We start from the raw sequence: 19,004 nt of genomic DNA on the forward strand, positions 1-19,004 counted from the left end.
ATGAATATTTTGGTCTGGAATGTCAGAGGGGCTGGAAGGCCTATTTTTAAAAGCTCTCTTAGGGAGCTTGTTATTAATCATAGAATTGATATGGTGGCTGTGCTTGAACCTAGGATTAGTGGTACTAGAGCTGCTAGTGTTATTGCAGGTCTTGGCTTTCCTAATTCTAAAGTTGTGGAGGCTCAGGGTTTCTCTGGGGGAATTTGGTTGCTTTGGTCTCATAATATTTTGGATGTTGATGTTGTTACAAGTATGGATCAAAGTATTACTGTTGCGCTCTCCGGCCCTGGTGGGTCTAAATGGCTCTTCTCTGTTGTGTATGCTAGTCCTTGCAGCAAAAAGAGAGATTTCTTGTGGCAACACCTTCACACTATTGCTGATAATCACACTCTCCCTTGGCTCGTGGCTGGTGATTTTAATGAGATTATTTGCACCAGTGAGAAGAAGGGGGGCTCTTCTACTTTCAGATCTGGAGGTTTTAGAAACTGGTTCTATCACTGGCATTGTCATGATTTGGGTTATATTGGCCCTCAGTTTACTTGGAAAGGCAGAGATAATTTAGGGAGATTAATTTGGGAAAGACTGGATAGGGCTGTCTGCAATGGCCAGTGGAGGCATCTCTTTCCTGAAGCTTATGTCAAGCATCTTCCCAAGACTTCTTCTGATCACTGTCCAATTCTCATTTGCTTGGATAGTGAGCAAATTCCTGCTCCTTCTAGAAAGCCCTTTCGGTTTGAGAGCATGTGGATGCTTCATGATAATTTTAATGATTTTATTCATGAGGTCTGGCCTATTTCTTCTCTTAGTGTGCTTTCTAAAACTGCAGCTGTTTCTCAGGATTTGATTAGGTGGAATAAGGAGGTCTTTGGCCATTTATTTCATAAGAAGAAAAGAATTTTAGCTCGTCTTGGAGGCATTCAGCGAGCGTTATGTAGGGATGCTTCTCCTTTTCTCCTTAATCTTGAGAATGTCCTTCAAGTTGAGTATAATGCCATTCTTGATCAGGAGGCTCTTTTCTGGAAGCAGAAATCCCGAGTCAAATGGTTACTGGATGGTGACAGGAATACCCATTTCTTTCACCTTTCTACAATTGTTAGAAGGAGAAGGAATCGTATTGAAGGTCTTGTTGATGGCACTGGTTCTTGGATTAGTGGCAAAGCTGGAGTTCAAAACATTGCAGTTTCTCATTTCCAAAATCTTTTTAGAGATGACTACACTACTTTGGCTCCAGTCAACCTTCCTCTTTTCTTTCCTGCTGTCCCTCGGCAGGAGCTTGAGGGGCTAACTACTTATGTCACTGATGAAGAAGTTAAAACTAGTCTTTATTCTATTGGGGCTTTGAAGGCCCCAGGGCCAGATGGTTTCCCAGCTGGCTTTTACCAAAAGTATTGGAATCTTTGTGGAGCTGACATTGTAAAATTGGTTGTTGAGTGCTTTTCTTCTGGAATTCTTCCTCAGGGCCTTGGGAACACTCTTATTACCCTGGTTCCTAAAATTACTGGCCCTCAGTTGATCTCCCAATTTAGGCCGATCAGTTTATGTAACACTTTGTACAAGGTGGTAACTAAAGTGATTGTTAATCGGCTCAGACCTTTGATGCAACAATGGATCAGCCCCAACCAAGTTAGTTTTATTCCGGGAAGACATATTACTGATAATATTGTTATCACTCAAGAAGTCCTTCATTCTTTTCGGCGGTCCAAGGCTAAGAAAGGGATGATGGCTTGGAAAATTGACCTTGCTAAAGCTTATGACAAGCTTAGATGGAATTTTATTAGACAGACTCTGTCTGAGGTTGGTATTTCTGGTTGCTTCTTGGAGTTGATTATGGCTTGTGTAACTAATGTTAATTATCAGATTATTGTTAATGGTGAGTTGACTCCTAGTTTTCAGCCTGGGAGAGGGATTAGACAAGGGGATCCTCTCTCCCCTTATTTGTTTGTGCTGTGCGTTGAGAAACTAGGGCATTTAATCATGAGTTCTGTTAATCAGGGGAAGTGGCGGCCTGTTAAGGTTTGTAGAGCGGGTCCTGCCATATCTCATTTATTCTTTGCAGATGACATCATTCTCTTCTGTGAAGCTTCTCTGAGTCAGGCTGCTATTGTTAAAGAGTGCCTGGATCAATTTTGTGAAGTCTCTGGCCAACAAATTAGTTATGAGAAATCCAACGTCTTCTGCTCCCCTAATACTCACAGGGGCCTTGCTAAAAATATCAGTTCTGTTTGTGGAAGTCCTCTTACTCAGAATCTTGGAAAATACCTAGGTGTTCCCTTGCTCCACTCAAGGACTACCAAAGACACTTACAAGGATATTGTTGAAAAAGTTCAATCTCGGCTAGCTGCTTGGAAGGTGAATTCGCTTTCTCTTGCTGGTAGGTCGCTTCTTATTCAATCAGTGACCACTGCTATTCCAGTTTATGCCATGCAAACCACCAAGCTTCCTATGTCGGTTTGTGATAAGATTGATTCTCTTAATAAGAGTTTTCTTTGGGGTTCCACTGTGACTAAGAGGAAAGTGCACTTAGTTAATTGGAGCCAAGCTTGTCTCCCTAAGTTTAAGGGTGGGTTAGGGCTTAGAGATATGAGAGTTATGAATCTTTCTCTGCTTGCTAAGATGAGTTGGCGTCTTCTTCAGAATGCTGATGGCCTTTGGGCTGAAATCTTCAAAAATAAATACCTTGAGGGTGATCATGCTGCTGTGCTTGAGGATCGTAATATGGCTGTTTCCTCTAGCATTTGGAAGGGTGTTCAGGCTAGTCTTCCCCTTTTGAAACAAGGGCTAATCTTTAGAATTGGTAAGGGTCAGACTGCTTCCTTTTGGTTTGATAATTGGTCTGGGCAAGGTAGTCTCATTGATCATATCATCGGCCCTCTTTCTGATGAGCAGCTTGACATGACGGTGGCTGATTTTTGTGTGGGTAATAAATGGAATATTTCCCTTCTCAGACAACTTCTCCCTGAGGATTTAGTTCAGTTAGTTAATGCTATCCCTGTGAATCTTGGTGGAAATACTATGGACAAATGGATTTGGAATTATTCCCCTACTGGCAACTTCTCTGTGAGTTCTGCTTATAAGCTTGCTTTTAGGGATGACGTCGCTGAAGATTGGCATTGGGCCTTTATTTGGAATTTACAGTTACCTCCTAAAATTAAGACCTTCCTTTGGCTTCTTTGCTTGAATAAACTCTTGGTCAATGAGCAAAGGTTTAGGAGGGGCATGTCTACTAATCCAGCTTGCCATCATTGTGGTGCTGCCATTGAATCTTGCGCTCATCTAATTCGTCATTGTAGGAGAGCTTTATTGGTGTGGAAGAGCTTATCCATGCCTCACCATCTTTTTAATGATGTTAATATAGGTTTTGAGGATTGGCTTATGCTGAACCTCTCTACTAAGGATCTTATTCACGATGGGCTTGCTTGGAATATTATTTTCTGCTACGGCTGTTGGTATCTCTGGAACTGGCGTAATAAGGATCTCTTTGATTCTAATTTTTCTTTTCCAACTAATGCTCGTGATACTATTATCTCCATGGTCAAGGAATGGATTAATGTCCAGTCTCATGGTAAAGCCTTGAAAGTTAGAACTTCTATCCCTTTATCTTGGCTTCCTCCTGCTGAGAATTGGGTTAAGCTGAATGTTGATGGTAGTAGGATTGAGCCTCATGGTTGCATCAGTGCAGGTGGCCTTCTTAGAGACTCTAATGGTCAGTGGCTTGCTGGATTTGCTGGGAATCTTGGAAGGGGTGAGGTGCTCACTGCTGAGCTTTGGGGCCTCTATCATGGTTTATGCCTGGCCTGGGATAAAGGGGTTAGACTGCTGCTTGTGGAGATGGATTCTAGTTGTGCTGTCAACCTTGTTCTACAGGCTTCTACTATTCATCATCCCTTGGCTACTTTGGTGGATGCTTGTCACTGCTTACTGAAAAGAGATTGGGTCTGCAAGATCTCTCATATTTTTAGAGAGAAGAACTGCACTGCTGATAAATTGGCTCAGCTGGGCCATGGTCTTGATCTTGGCGTTGTGGAATTTTCCCAGCCTCCCTTGGAATGTTCTACTTGCCTCTTTGAAGATTTTTTGGGTGTCTGTAAACCTCGTTTGGTTAATGTTTAGTTTTGTTGTTTGGGGTCTTTGACCCCCCAGTTAACCAAAAAAAAAAAAAGAGGTACTCAACAGGTGCGTCACAGCTTAACAGAAGCAATTTATAGAAATGTATTAATCTTATGATCTTAATTAGAAAACTTCAGAACAGATCGAGACTGCTAGTTAGGCATGAAGTAGCAACTGCTTAGCTAGCTGCAATAATATTACAAAATTAATTAATTAAGTTGACAAAATTAAACCTCAATTAATTAATTTCCAGCTCCTATCTGTCTCTTAATTAACTTGTTTGTAATTTTATGGTTGCTAGTTAATGCATGCCTTTCTATAATTCTATTATTTCTTTACATGAGGTGACAAGAATTAGAGTGCGTCTAAATTAAGTCAACATGAAATAATGGAGTATGTCCATGACCCCAACAATTAAAATCCCAACCAACAATGCATGCATGCATATAATTCAGCCTCCAATAGTTAAAGCTAATCTCATTCCTTAACTAGTTTGTGAATATGTGCAGGCATGTCCATGTTCATGTTCATTTTCTCATGATTTTTTCCATAGTTGTCTGTATTAATTTGAAGCAAATAAGCATTGGGTTTGATGGATCACTGTCATTTTGCAAATGAGTACGTAATTAGGTGCATTATTGGGCATGAAAATTAATTGAAAAGTAACTTCGAATTGACGTACCACCCATGTGCATGCACATAAGTAGAGATGCTACAGACCAAGAAATTAGCTTGTTTTTAGAGTACTGACTAAACAAGAAGCTTCCTGATCAGGACCTCAACCCATTACTTGGTCCATATACTTGGTACTTGGAAGGTAACTCATTAGAGGCATATGTTAATTATTGGCAATAATCCATTTTCATGAATGGAGAATAAATCCTAAAATTATATAATTATGGTTCATAGTGAATTGTTTGAAGATTAAGAACAAATGAAAGGAAAAGAAGATTAAGAAAAAATGAAAGTACGAGATCAGAAATTAAATAATGATGAGGTCACGTTTTACTTATTATACATTAATAACTCACACTAGTGTTATACTATTATAATAGTAAAAGTGTAAGTTAATTAAGACGAATTATAAACTCAATCTTCCTAATTAATTTTGAATCTTCACCGATATTCGAAAAATTAATTAAAATCTTTGAATGACATTATTTAATTGTAGGAACTTAAGAAGAATAGAAGATGTCGATGTCAATATATATGTGATGGGTTGCCATGCTCCATTACCAGGAGGGGCAAAGTAATTAAACTCGAAACTCTAGCTTGGTTTGATAGTTTTGGCAGTTGACTTGTCGCGTGTAAGTTGTTGTAAGCATAAAACACCTGACGTGGCATGCACAAAACACGTTGATGCTGCAATTGGAGTATGAAATTGTGCGCACGACTCATTTCACCTACTGGCTACTACTCAACTGAGATTTCCAGACACTTTTTTCCAAACTGGTGCAAAACTCAAAGATGTCAACCTCTGTAATCCAAGTGCTAAATATACATGCATTATCAGTATGATGAATGGATTTACAATATAACTTTTTCTAATTAAACATGGACATGGAAATTTAACCCACCACCTACCTAGCCAACCTATGACCTATCCTATTCCAATTATTTTGTGCAACATTCATAATTTTATGGCTTAAAGAAAATATAGGGATTGGTTATTTCTGGAATGCAATAGATTGAACTTCCCAATTTCATCAATTCATTATTTTTTTATTTGCTAGCCTCCCCTTTTTTATTTTCCTTCTTATAGAAACGGAATGTAATACACTAATACAAGAATTACAATGTGAACTTAAAAGGGTATGAAATAATATGAACTTGATCTTCTTCAATCAACCATGTCGTGCAATGCCTCTCTCTTGTGCAGACTGGACAGTGTACTTACAGTCCGTCCCACTCGGATTCAAAAAGTGACCCACAACTCACCGTGATGGCGTCTGATTGCGACACGTGTGCTGACATACCGCCTCAGGATCTTTCGTACAATCGGATGACGCTTCTGACAGGGACGCCCCTTAGGTGCCGTTTAGACGGCCCAACCGACACTGGAACGGAGCTTTACGGCCAGTCCAAGGACGGCCACTTGTCACTGTACATATCGCCAAAATACCGTCCCTTTCAAAACGCGACGTTTTGGGTTGTGATCCCAAGCCATTGTTAGGACTAAGCAAGAATGTACAATTTAGCCTCGTGATTAGATCCCCTAATCATAGACTTAGATAGTTAAAGCCCATGTTATGAATTCCAGGTGTAGCAGCGGCGAAACAAGAGGAAGTAAATATCGCGATATATTGTCGGCGTCTCGACAAGAGAATTAATGCCTGGGAGCGAAACGGCGATTCCGAAACCGCCTTCGGATAGAGATCGCATGATCCGTTCTCGATATCTCAAGAACGGAGGGCAGGATGGGCGACACGTGTGAAAAACATAATTCCTGCGGGGCCGGCCGTATCTGTATATAGCTGGCTGGCATTTATTGGTTGGGCTTCACTTTTAAGTCCACACACTCACACACAAATACTCAGACTCAGCCCACTACTCGATCGTCGGTGCACGTCACGCACACCCCACCACGCGTTCTTTGCTTCTTCTTCACAATCATCGCACGCACCATGACACCACTCCTCTCTCTCTCTCTCTCTTCTTTCTCTCACTCCATTTCTCGCTTTTCATCGTAGCTGTTTTCTGTAATCGCCGGCCGTCCACGGCCAGACACTCCGGCGACTGATCTCGCCGGAGAATTCGTCGGATCTGGGACCGGATTCCGCCTCGCATTTCGGTTTTAATTGGTCCGGCTCTGGGATTGGAGTGTAGTGCGCCAAAGATCGGAGCTTTCACTGTTGGGCAGTGAGCAGAGGAAATTGATTAGGGTTCTTGGTGAAATTTTTGGAAGGAATCTTTGGGAGGAAATCTTTGACAACTTTGTGATAAAATGTGGTAAGTATCTGGCTCTGCTTTTGGTTTCAATTGTCGATCTTTGCTAGTTTCTATATATAGCAGAGCTCAAAAAAAAAGAAAGCCATTATTTTGGATCCGGCATTGGTCAAAACGAACCGTTTCGTGGAGTGCTTGGTATTGTAGAGAGAGAGAGAGAGAGAGATTGATGTGCAAGTTAGAGAAGAAGGAGAGAAAAGGACTGATGGGGTTCAAGATGTTAGGAGGAGGTGGCGGAGACAAGTTAAAGAGTTCGATGGTCACGTCGTCGTCTTCGAGGTCGAAAATGAAGCTTTGGATGATACGCGCAACGACGTCGGTTTTGTTGTGGACGTGTATCGTACAATTAACGGCTTTGGGGGATATGTGGGGGCCGAGGGTTTTGAAAGGCTGGCCTTCTTGTTTCTCTCAGGAGTCTGCTGCCGCCTCTTCCGTTTTACAAGACAAGCTGCCTTCCCTCCCGGCAAGAGCTCTTCCGCCCAAGAGTGAGTTTTTCTTTTCTTTTCTTTGTTTTTCAGGAAATTCAGGCCATTTCTAAGTAATTTCGATGTGGGTTTTTTGTAATTATGTTACTCCAAGAATAGTTTGGTTGCTTTTGGATGCTAATTGTGTTGGTGGGTTCTACTGGGACCTTGCTTAATTGCTTGGTCTGTGTTTTCAGGTTTCCTGAAACCAATCTATTTTCTCACTTGAGTGTCTTTGTGTGTGTGTGTGATGCAAACTATTACATAACAAAATATTAGTGTTCCATTGAAATTAATGGCTCTGCTGCTGCCCGGCTTCAAACGAATCCTATTCCTGTGCCAGAAGTACTAGTACTAGACTTGTAATTAAGAATGCAGCTAGTTTCAAGATAACTGATGCATACAGGTGGTTCTTTGATATTACAAGCCGACGCTAGTTTCAAAATAACTGATATAGAATTCTAGATTTTCCCTTTGTATGATATGACAAATCATGAAGTTTACTGTCTGGCTTGCCATAGTTTTAGAAAATTCAATCCCTATGAAATAGACGGTGTTTTTCTACCTTCTTCATGCTGGTCCTATCTCTCAGTTGGTCTTTTTTTTTTTTTTTTTGGTTTAATTGGCATTGAATCTGAATTGTTTTGTTGCCATTAGGGGTTTATAAGAACAATGGTTACCTGATGGTTTCATGCAATGGGGGACTCAATCAAATGAGATCAGCGGTGAGTGGTTACAATTGTTTGCTGTGTCTGTTGGCATGACTTCATCCTTGGTGATCAAACTACTTTACATCTCCTCAGTGCATGCAGCTGGTTACCAGTTTCATTTTTCTTTCTTGGTGGTCATGTGTACAGATATGCGACATGGTTGCAATTGCAAGATATTTGAACGTCACACTCATAGTCCCTGAACTCGATAAAACCTCCTTCTGGGCTGATCCCAGGTATGCCAATTTATTTTTCTCCACAGTTTTCAAGTTACTTGGGTTGTTTAATTGTAAAAGGATGGTCAATTTTCTTCCACTTAATATTGACACCAGTATATATTTCTTACCAGTCAGTGATTATGTGTTACTTGATATGGCAGTGAGTTCCAAGACATATTTGATGTGGATCATTTCATCACTTCCTTGAGAGATGAGGTTCGCATATTGAAAGAGTTGCCTCCCAGGGTCAAGAGGAGAGTGGAATTAGGGATGATTTATACCATGCCACCAGTTAGTTGGTCTGACATATCTTATTATCATAATCAGGTCAGTTATTTTCGTTGTTTTCCCAACTCTATAGCTGGGCAAGAAATTTTCTATGTTGCAACTCTTAAACATTCATAAACCTCATCATATTTGCTTGAATTTCTGATATTCTCAAAGCTAAAGACTTGCATTGTCATACCTGCTCAATTTATCCTAATCTCAAATTAATATATGTTATTCTTATGCCTCATACAGATTCTTCCTCTGATACAAAAATACAAAGTTGTACATCTAAATAGAACTGATGCCCGACTTGCCAATAATGGACAACCTTTGGAGATTCAGAAACTTCGATGCCGAGTAAATTTTAGTGCTCTGAGATTCACTTCTCAGATAGAGGAGTTGGGTAAAAGGGTTATCAAGCTTCTAAGGCAAAATGGTCCATTCCTAGTACTTCATCTTAGATATGAAATGGACATGTTGGCATTTTCTGGCTGTACTCAAGGTTGCAATAATGAGGAGGTGGAAGAATTGACAAGAATGAGGTAACCTATACTTGACTATCAATGGGTACCATGCAGTCAAAAATTAATTTTACTGTCTTACGGTTTTCCTTTCTTTTTTTTTCTTTTTCTTTTTTCAGATATGCTTATCCCTGGTGGAAAGAGAAAATAATAAATTCTGACCTGAAAAGGAAAGATGGTTTGTGTCCTTTGACACCTGAAGAAACTGCACTTACACTGAGTGCACTTGACATTGATCCCAATATCCAGATTTATATTGCAGCTGGTGAAATCTACGGTGTAGAGAGGAGAATGGCAAGTCTTGCAAAGGCTTATCCGAAATTGGTGAGTAGATGAAAGCTGAAGCCACCTTCGTGTATTTTGGTATTTAGTTACTTTTTGTTTTCCGTTTTTACAAGGTTGCCTTTGGATTTGTTCAAACAGGTTAGAAAGGAGACACTGTTGGAACCGTCAGACCTTAGGTTCTTTCAAAACCACTCATCCCAAATGGCAGCATTGGATTATCTTGTCTCATTGGAGAGTGATATTTTTGTTCCCACATATGATGGAAACATGGCTAAAGTTGTTGAAGGCCATCGCAGGTAGTTTCCACAAACAATTTAGTTCTCATTTGTTTATATTAGAAGTTATATGGTAATTGTGTAATGAATCTAATAGATGTTTTTCCACATGACTGTTATCTGTTCTCGGATTTCCTTCCTCTTATGTTAGTTTCCTGCTGTAATACTTGTCTTCCTCTTATCTAAAATGATACAATAATGTGTGTTCATGATTCTTCAGATTTCTTGGGTTCAAGAAGACAATTCTACTGGACAGAAGGCTTCTTGTTGATTTGATGGACCAATACACTAGCGGATCTTTAAATTGGGATGAATTTTCAGCTGCAGTAAAGGAATCTCATGCAGATCGCATGGGGAACCCAACTAAAAGGTTGATGATCCAAGACCGACCTAAGGAGGAGGACTATTTCTATGCCAACCCGGAAGAGTGTTTCCAACTGTCAGATGAGGAGCAGTTGAGTAGTACGTGATATATAATGTTAGAAGATTGTGACATTCATCAATGTTCTACAGTGTTGGCTATTTTTCTACAGATCTCTGAGAAAGTTCTCTACAGAGTTATAGTGATAACGAAGGATTTTGTTCTGAAGAGACGGACACTGAAGATTCTGTGGGGAAGTGAACTTGAAGAAAGCCCGGGAGGATCTACTGTGGTATCAGCTGGAGGACATCATCTTTTATCTTTTATATAAGCCAAATAATCCATCCAAAATCATGTATAGAAGCTACCCTGCCATTCAGGGGTGAGAACCAATTAAACTGCATTGTATGTGGGGGAATGGAAAAATATAGGTTTTGGTTTACTGGAACTGCCAGATCATCAAAGGTCAACCCCTATTCCTTACGTTTTTTTGTTTTTTGTAATTTTTTTTATGTTTCCTTTAGATTACAACCTATGGTATTGTCACTATTGTGATTCTCTGGCATATACTACCACAATTTTTTCTTTTTGCACAGATCTTTGCCTCCTTCCCGTTTGTAATGTGGGTCTAATTCAGAGAGAATGAACTGGGAGCAATGATTATGTATTTTTGCAAATTACTCCATTAATTTATATGTCCCAAGAAGAGTGTTTACTTCACTTGGAGTTCTGAGGTTTTTTTAGTCATCAAAGTTGTCTAATAGATCATCAGTTGGTTTATTTCTGAATAGTTGTACAAGTGAAGGTGATTTGATAAAATCTCATGTGATAATGACAACTCAAGTAAACAAGCCAGCCAAACATGATATGGTGGTTGAGTTCTATGGATTTGGTGGGATCTGCTTAATTTTAGCTGTCTTTGGGGGTTTAATGCTGTGAGTTATATTGTATCATTGCCCTTATGGCATTATCATATGTTAAACTCCCATATTTGACGTCCAATTTGTGTCAAATTAGATTATCATATTGGATTTCAAATTTAAGCAAAAAATAAGAAGAGAAAAAAAGATTTGGAATGTTATATACAAAGATTTGGTTCATGTGAATGGAAAGTGTGTGTGAGTATGGAATGATTGCATGTGGGCCTTGACTTCATTAGCTGGCATACTGAAACAGTTGCTGCATCTTTTATGTTATGTTATGTTTATGCTATGCTTTCTTCACCGAGAAATATTTGGTATCATTCATTTCTCTATAGTGCAAAACATGTGATGATCATGAGCCTGTACACCGCTATTTTTTGTACCCGGAACTCGTGAACTGATAATTAAAGTTTTTTTTTTCTTTCTTTCTTTTGGCTGATAGCAATAATATTGATTTCACTATTTCAGACATTTTCACAATGAGCAAATTACAATAATGGTCCTCCAAATTTACCTTTAATATTACTTTAGTTTATAAACTTGTTTTTTTAATTCTATACTTTTCGAATTTTCACTCATGTATCACTTAAGCCTATTTCATCAACTTCAACTTTAAAAAAAAATTTATTTTTTATCAATTTCAGTAACATGTCAAGTATGTGAACCTCGTTTGAAAGATAAAAATAATAACTCACTTACTCTTTTTTTCTTTAACGTGATACACGTGATAAAAATTGACCAAAAATATAGATGGAATTGTTGAAATGGACTAAAGTGACACACATGAAAAAATTCATGGACTATATAATTCAAAAAAATAATTTATAGACTAAAATAATACTCGAAATAAAATTCAAAGATCACTGCTATAATTCTTTTTTTCTCAATTACTAACGATAAAGTTGTTTTTTTTATAGATAACCGGGTGGGGAATTTGGCTGAAGACTGAACAACCAAAAATTGCCTTGATTATCTGCTAAACGACAATGCCTTGTTAAACACAAAAAGTGACTTAATTTCCTTGTTATAAACGTTACTATTTTCTGTCTTGTATCGAGAATATATAAGAGTAGTTGATAATGAAGATGTATGTGCTTTTTCGTCCTATAATATATTATTACTCTTTGTCCGATTGCTGACAGTCATTTCCTCTTCTAATTTTGAATGATCCAAGAGCTCCAAGTCTTTAGCATTAAACTAAGGTTTTGTAAGTGTTAAACTCATTAGTCATTAGTCATTACCAACCCCCCACCCAAACACAAGTACTAAATACTAACGTAGGTGTAATAAATGAAACCCATTATTCAAATAATTGATGCAGTTTACGTTGCTTTATCACTGCGTCCCAATCAGAAAAAAAATATGTTTTATTAATGCAGATTCGTGATTTTATAATTAAATTCATAGCGTAGGATAATATAGTATAAAACCAAAGGAAACTCAGCAAACTATAGATTAAATATGAAAATTGCTTGTTTGAACGAAGAACAGTGACACCTTTGCTTGAATTTTAAGTCTATAATAAAGAATATTTATTACCAAACAGGACAGTCTTAACCATATATATTGGTCAACTGAGCATTTCTTTCATTATTCAAAGCTTTCTTACTTATAATTTTGCAAATTCAACTCTTTTTCTTTTTCGTTTTTGGTCAATGGTTTTAAGATTACGATGCTCTTAGGTAATTGAACTGGAGATAAGTTCTCATTCACCCGATCCAATGCTTCAACACCTGATCCAACGATTTTACTTATTAAACAACTTACAATATGTTTAGTGAATTAGTGTTATAATTCAGTTTACAATATTGTTTTACTTGGGTTCAATTTCAATCATTTAATTTCTTTTTCTTCTTCTTTTTTTGAAAAAAAGTCAGATTGGATGGGGCTCAATAGTCCAATCCTATGACAATATCCATGTTCAGGCATAAGAGCCCAAGCCAGGCACTGCTCCCATAGGGTTGGCCCAACACATTTTTCAATCCAATTGTGCCATATTTGTGCATAGTGGCAAGTGAGACAAAAAATAATGAAATAGGAAATTAATGAGATAAAAAATTAAACTTGAAGCTCTGAATTCAGAGAATGAGCTCACATTTAAATATTACACCCAACAAATTAAGTCATGTTGTGAATGAGAACAACACTAGTGCAAGAAAGCTTTACACGAGGAAGGGAAGCCTTGACTGTAAAAGAGCAGCTTCTCATTCTCAAGGTTACAATGGAAGCCTCAATAATAATGATGATAACAAAATAATAGAAATATTTCGTTAATGGGAAAATCTATGGATCCCAACGAGCAAACTAACTGCAAGACACTACATGTACAATCAATCTCAGTCTCGACTGGGTAGGTTATAATTAAACCAGCAGAAGACATGAATAATAATCCCCCTTATACATGAAATTAAGGGGGTTCCAAAAAAATGAAATAATTATAAATTATTAAAAAATAAGAATATTAATATAATAGAGTACTTGTCATATTAGTTTCTGCCTGTCTTGAGCTTCTTTTGGGATTGTTCAGAGTTTTCACCACTTGCAACTCTGGAGAGTTTTTTTCCTTGATTGCCAGAGGGAATCTCATTGTCCTACACCAAAATGAAGGACAAGTTTAATTAGGTGTGTTTGTACAAAATGGAAATTCAGTATGTGCATGCTACAAAATTCAAATTAAATAGTCCTCCCCCATCCCATATATGGAATGGAAGCAATTAAGAAGGGCATGACATAACAGAGATATGAACCAACATGATACGTACCTTGACAATGGATTTTGGTATAGCAGTTCTATTATTTGAATGCTTCCCAAGCTCGATTTGCACTGAGATGCTGGCCTGTGACAAATCCACACCAGAATTCTGCAGGGCTTGTGTCAGAGTATTTAACAACCTGTCCAATCCCAATATCCGTTTATGTTATTGACTCATAAATCTACATGCATTTTCAAAATAGAGCTCTCAACTATGCTGTGATCATAAAAGGGTTGTAATTGTATTGACTAAGCTTGAAAGAAACATGTAATTAAAGACCCAAGTAAATATGTAAATTAGACCACAAGAAAACTCACCCTTGAGAGTACGCAGTTGAGATGTTTATTCTACCTCCCTCAATCGTCAGCTCCTGTTCTTTGAGCTTATCCCTAGTGACAGCACCATCAGTAGTGCATGACTTTGTCTGGCATAACATGGATTGAGGCTGAGATATTGATGTGTTCTCTGCATCAGATGGCAATCTAGGTGGAAATTGAGGTAATGCACCACCACTCCTGACAGGATTGAAGAAGCTCGGTTGCATTGACAAAGGAAAGGGCATTGCCTTGTTTGTTATTCCATGGTGGTGATCCATTGCTTTGAAGGTGGTTTCAGTACTCGTGTCAGATTCTACCGGGTTCTGAGCACTTCCGGGAATTGTCGGAGAGGCAGAAGTATTTTTCTCATCTAACTTTGCAGCAAACACTAACGCAGGACCAGACCCACCATTCATGCCTCGAGATTGATCACAGAAACTGTCCCTAAGCTTGTGATTGTTTCTCTGTTTCAAGCAAAGGGGCGATAGACTACTATTATTAGGTGGTGGTATACCTTCCTAATATATACAGATACATAATTAAGTTTCTTGTGTGTATAAATATGCAAGTAAATATCCAAAGCATACATGCTACAAACGTTAAAGACCTGACTTCTCCCAAGAGAGACAATGGTTTGTAAAGTCAAGTAAAAAGGATTTACCCAAGGCATCAATTTTGCTGGATCATGGTTCCATCCTTGGTATGGACCCTCATACTTGGTTACTTTTTCCTGTAAAAACTGAATGTATTCGATAACCTGGGAACCAAAAAAATAATAAGAATGAAATTCCAGTCAGTCAACAATTTGGAATGAAGGAACAAATTATTTATATTAAGAAGTGTATGTACCTCTAACAAAAATGACGCCTTATCTCTCTTTTGATCACTATGGGGAATGAGCTCTCTCAACATTTGAAATCTGCAATAGTAACTTTAAGGGTCAATCACTATATATGATAACGTTTTCAATTGTTATAATTCATTATAATTAGCACATACAACACTAAAAAAATTATATTTGTGAGGGAGGAACATATATAGTACTTGCCTATCATTTATTTTGCTCCTTCTTCGCTGCTCTGTGGCAGAATGTTTGGATCGTGGCGTGTTAGCCTTCTGATCAGAGCTCTTAACATCAACTTGTACCCTCAAATCTCCTGTAAATTAAAAAACACTCAATGATTCAAAAATCATGATCAGGGTGATCGCAGAAAATTAAACCCATATTGAAAATGCTAAAGAATTTTATTTATAATGAACTTAGTGCTAACAATGAGACGTACCCTTATAGGGAGTGGTGGCAGTGGTGGTGGTAGTAGTAGAGGTCTCCTTTTTGAGAACAAACTCTTCTTCATCGTCAAGTTCGTCTTCCTGGGTACTACCCTTGGCGGCCGACTTCATCATCTCCATGAAGCTCATGTTCTTTTGCCCAGATGACCTGTTGAAAATTCCAACAAGCAGATTATAAAAAACTACGTACATCTATAATCGAATTAATTAGTACTATGGATAAGTAACAATAGAGTGGAGATAGATAGTGACTGACTGAGAGCTGAAGCAGTTGCGGTGGTTGTTTGAAGATGACTGTGAAGGCCGCTCTGACGACGTCCACTGGCCTGTAAAACCCACGTAGAGTACGTAGCCGCTATGAGCTCCATTTCATTTCCACATGCATGAATGAATGAATGAAGTTGTCTACTATACTAGTGATTGATGGTCATGCGCGCATGAACGATCAAGATGAAGATGGACATTGAAAAAATAGAAATTAATTAATTACCGCTTACGGTAGTAGCGGGTCTTTCTCCGACATTCTCCTTCCCTGTCTTTCCCTTTTTGGCTGCAGATTCTTCCCAGAGAGTGAATCCAGTTCCGGTGAAAGAGGTGCAGTTTGAGTTATCGTCATTTCTATCAGTAGTGCTACTTGTTTGAGCAGCCACTGTTAATGGCACCACCGCTCCCCCCTCTGGTTTTGGAACCCTTTGATTGAAATACGATATGTGGCTTATACTGTAAGTCCCAATCCCACCCGGAAGAATGTGCTCCACAGAATTTGCCTGCGCCGCCGCCGCTGCTGGTTTTTCAGCCGTTGATATCATATCTGAGCTCATTTCTTCCTTGGCACGGGTCTTTCCCATTCGTTCAAGTGGTTGTAGGAAATCATGAGTTTCAAGGTAACCTCCTGATCATCACAAAATTAAGATTTAGCCCTCATCCATAGATTTAAACATACATAATTAATAGTTGGTAAATTATGAACCCACAAAATTAAAGGAAATTTAACATTGTGCAAAGCTATCAACAAGCTTTGTACCTTTGTTGTTATGAAAATATCACTCACAATTGGAGTTGGATTAAGACTTAAAGAGTTCTAAGACATGCATGGAAGGAATGTACTGGGAAGTAGCCATGGTCTTATATATGGCATGTCAATGGATCAACAAACCAAAAATTAATAGTACGTTATGAACATAAGAAATATAACAAACTGAACTTTTTTTTTTTTTTCAAAGTGAAAATATTCACAAGCTCCCTCAAATCTGGAAGATTCAATTCTCATTGATCCAATCTTTCACTCTCTTTTATCAGATCCAAGATTTGAAAGTTCTAAGTTGAAAACCAAAATTTTTTATGAATATGTTAATTACCCAAAACAAAAAATTAATATGACAAAGCATCATCTTAATTTTGTCCTACAGGCTATAACAAATTTGTTTTTAAAATATTAAAAAAAATAAAAGATGATGCTATCACTTCACAGCCCACAATACCATGCACCTGTATAGCGCGTGCTGTACGTGTGATATGTCAAATCATGTCTAACTCCCATTGGTGGTGTGGATGGGTCCCACGTACCCATCCCAGGCCCCGCCATCTCAATGTCTCATGCCAATCGAATCGAATGGTGCTCATTGGTATAGGTATAACTGCTAGCCCTTCCTTTCTTTTTTTCATATTGGGCAGCCTATTTAAGGCTGGCCTACGAATTCATGGCCCAGATGGCCACATCCATATGATTCAATTGCGGTCACGTGCATGCATAATCGTGACAAGTATTTGTCTAATTAAACCACCAAAAAGATATATATTTCTCTCACAATTAATTCCATCATAGATTAAGCAGCAAATAGTTTATTTTGGGATTTTAAACGCAAAAATTATATATTTAAAATTCAAGGGGGAAAAAAAAATTAAAGAGAAAAAGGAAATATACCTTGAGAAGATGGTCTTGGATCTTGTTGGGCAGTTGAATGACTGTACAGTGACAGAAAGTCATGCGTTGGTTTTCTTCCTGTAGAAAAACTTTGAAATCAAGGTTAAGAAACAAAACACATTCGATTTTCTGAATATAAAAAAAAAACAGAAACGCAAAATAAAAAATCAAATCTGTTTTCGAAAAATGAATACCTTCCGTACCAAACGGACGGGGTTGAGGAAGCTCCATCCACAGGCCGGTTCGACAGATATTATTTTTGCGCGGAAAATTCTCTTCGTAATTTTGATGGTATTTGAATAATCAAAAATCACCTAAATTCAGTGAATTCTCGGATTACAGTTGAAATTCTTTTTCGAAATTATTAAAGTTCGAGGCGAAGCTCAAATATTTTTTCGAGAACGTGTTTAATTCCCAGATCCGTTTGGAAAATTTTAATGCCTCCACCAGAAGATCGAAGGCAAATTCGCTTTCGGAAGAGACCAAAATCACAAGCTCTGCTAAAGCCGTCACAAGAGACAAGACTCGAAACGAAATTAAACAATTCTCTGACTGCTTCTCGAGAAAGAGAAAACCTTTTCCGCCGGAGCAATTGCTTAATTACCTGCATATTTTTTGACACCAAATTTTCACTCTTCGTCAGTGCATCAACCACGACGTAAAATCACAGAATTCGACAAATCTACCATTGAATTAGGACCGGAAAAGAAAAATAACAAAGACGATATTTAAAATTCAGCATATCAAGCAGATTCGAGACTCCATTATACACATAATTCAGAGTCATCAGCAACCTAGCTAATTTTCACAAAAGCAATAGCTGCAAACTCACAAACCGAATAAGATCCATAAACAAGTTCAAAAATTTTTAATTCACCAAAGAAAAATATGCATACCTTTTTGTGTGATTTGAATTACAGCAATTCACGAGAAGCTTCTGCTCCCAAGTGCTTCAGGAGCGCAAGCTACAATTGAATTCCGCACTATACGCACTGCAGAAAGTGCTCCGAATTTATCAGAGGCTTCAGAGCTTCAAAAGACGGTTGGTATGTCCGGTAAAGATCGAAGAAATGCACGAACAAACAAACAAAAAAATTCTGCTTCTAAAATTCGAGCATGAATTTCAGCTTTTCAAAAATTCTCCTCAGCCTCTCTCTCTCTCTTCTTTTTAAATTGTTCTGATAGCCAACAGCGCCGATAGTCTGGGCTTGTAGAGGTCAGACCCACTCACTCTCTTTCTTCTCTTTCTTTGTGGGTTTGTGTGTGACTTCTTTGGCTGAAGATCTTTTATACAGTTTCCATTTGCTTGCTTTCTGTATTTATTTTTTATTTTTTATATATATTTGTTTTGGCTGTTTTCCGTTAGGTGAAACCGGCGTCCAATATAACGACGTTGCGGCATCGTTGACGGCGTCAAGTGTTGGACGGAGGGTTTTTGTTTTTATGCTATGCGTCGCCGTTTAGTCCAACTGGGTAAGGCATTATATATGCTTCACGGAACTCAATTATTTTACTTTTGCCCCATTTTTTTATGTTTTCGGCAATCCCGATTTTTATTTATTCTTTTTATGATTTGGCAATCCCGAGTAATAGCTTTCTTTACTTGGTTTGTGTTTGTGTTTGTTTGTCTCATACGATGA

At 38.2% G+C, this 19,004-nt stretch overlaps 3 protein-coding genes across 5 annotated transcripts; 2 read left to right on the forward strand and 1 right to left on the reverse strand.

Annotated features, from left to right (window-relative positions):
- Nucleotides 1-4,110, forward strand: LOC147275100 (uncharacterized). Its single transcript, XM_086228385.1, has one exon. The coding sequence runs from the start codon at nucleotides 1-3 to the stop codon at nucleotides 4,108-4,110; it is 4,110 nt and encodes a 1,369-aa protein (XP_086084511.1).
- A 2,526-nt stretch (nucleotides 4,111-6,636) lies between these two features.
- On the forward strand, nucleotides 6,637-10,899 carry LOC147275101 (rhamnogalacturonan I rhamnosyltransferase 1-like). The gene is made up of 8 exons (XM_086257468.1): nucleotides 6,637-7,538; nucleotides 8,175-8,242; nucleotides 8,375-8,463; nucleotides 8,607-8,772; nucleotides 8,968-9,257; nucleotides 9,356-9,560; nucleotides 9,660-9,817; nucleotides 10,017-10,899. The coding sequence occupies exons 1-8, from the start codon at nucleotides 7,223-7,225 to the stop codon at nucleotides 10,264-10,266; spliced, it is 1,542 nt and encodes a 513-aa protein (XP_086113594.1). The 5' UTR covers nucleotides 6,637-7,222; the 3' UTR covers nucleotides 10,267-10,899.
- A 2,239-nt stretch (nucleotides 10,900-13,138) lies between these two features.
- BIM1 (basic helix-loop-helix (bHLH) DNA-binding superfamily protein) lies at nucleotides 13,139-18,632 on the reverse strand. Of its 3 annotated transcripts, none has more exons than XM_086257504.1 (12): nucleotides 18,261-18,632; nucleotides 17,559-17,968; nucleotides 17,365-17,442; nucleotides 15,931-16,332; nucleotides 15,697-15,766; nucleotides 15,434-15,588; nucleotides 15,199-15,307; nucleotides 15,000-15,069; nucleotides 14,812-14,907; nucleotides 14,151-14,668; nucleotides 13,843-13,972; nucleotides 13,139-13,671 (listed from the first exon to the last, which is right to left on the reverse strand). In XM_086257504.1, exons 2-12 carry the CDS (start codon nucleotides 17,593-17,595, stop codon nucleotides 13,567-13,569), a joined length of 1,770 nt encoding a protein of 589 aa, XP_086113630.1. In that variant the 5' UTR covers nucleotides 17,596-17,968; nucleotides 18,261-18,632; the 3' UTR covers nucleotides 13,139-13,566. The 3 variants fall into 3 exon arrangements, with proteins under 3 accessions (XP_086113630.1, XP_086113631.1, XP_086113632.1); XM_086257505.1 differs by having other exon boundaries at nucleotides 14,151-14,614; nucleotides 18,261-18,630; XM_086257506.1 differs by having other exon boundaries at nucleotides 17,365-17,453; nucleotides 18,261-18,630.
- Between the last annotated feature and the right edge of the window lie 372 nt (nucleotides 18,633-19,004).

This window comes from Dryas octopetala, chromosome 9, assembly GCF_963921425.1.
Source record: "Dryas octopetala chromosome 9, drDryOcto1.1, whole genome shotgun sequence".
Classification (NCBI taxonomy): Eukaryota; Viridiplantae; Streptophyta; class Magnoliopsida; order Rosales; family Rosaceae; genus Dryas; species Dryas octopetala.

Excerpts from the sequence above, each read along its gene's own strand:
- LOC147275100 (XM_086228385.1), top strand. The coding sequence starts at position 1 with ATGAATATTTTGGTCTGGAATGTCAGAGGGGCTGGAAGGCCTATTTTT.
- BIM1 (XM_086257504.1), bottom strand. The coding sequence starts at position 17,595 with ATGGAGCTTCCTCAACCCCGTCCGTTTGGTACGGAAG. Across the intron at positions 15,767-15,930 it reads ACCCGCTACTACCGTAAGCG|GCCAGTGGACGTCGTCAGAG; the intron begins GTAATTAATTAA and ends TGGGTTTTACAG. Across the intron at positions 15,589-15,696 it reads CGCAACTGCTTCAGCTCTCA|GTCATCTGGGCAAAAGAACA; the intron begins GTCAGTCACTAT and ends AATTTTCAACAG.
- LOC147275101 (XM_086257468.1), top strand. The coding sequence starts at position 7,223 with ATGTGCAAGTTAGAGAAGAAGGAGAGAAAAGGACTGATGGGGTTCAAG. Across the intron at positions 9,258-9,355 it reads GAAGAATTGACAAGAATGAG|ATATGCTTATCCCTGGTGGA; the intron begins GTAACCTATACT and ends TTCTTTTTTCAG. Across the intron at positions 9,561-9,659 it reads CAAAGGCTTATCCGAAATTG|GTTAGAAAGGAGACACTGTT; the intron begins GTGAGTAGATGA and ends TTGTTCAAACAG.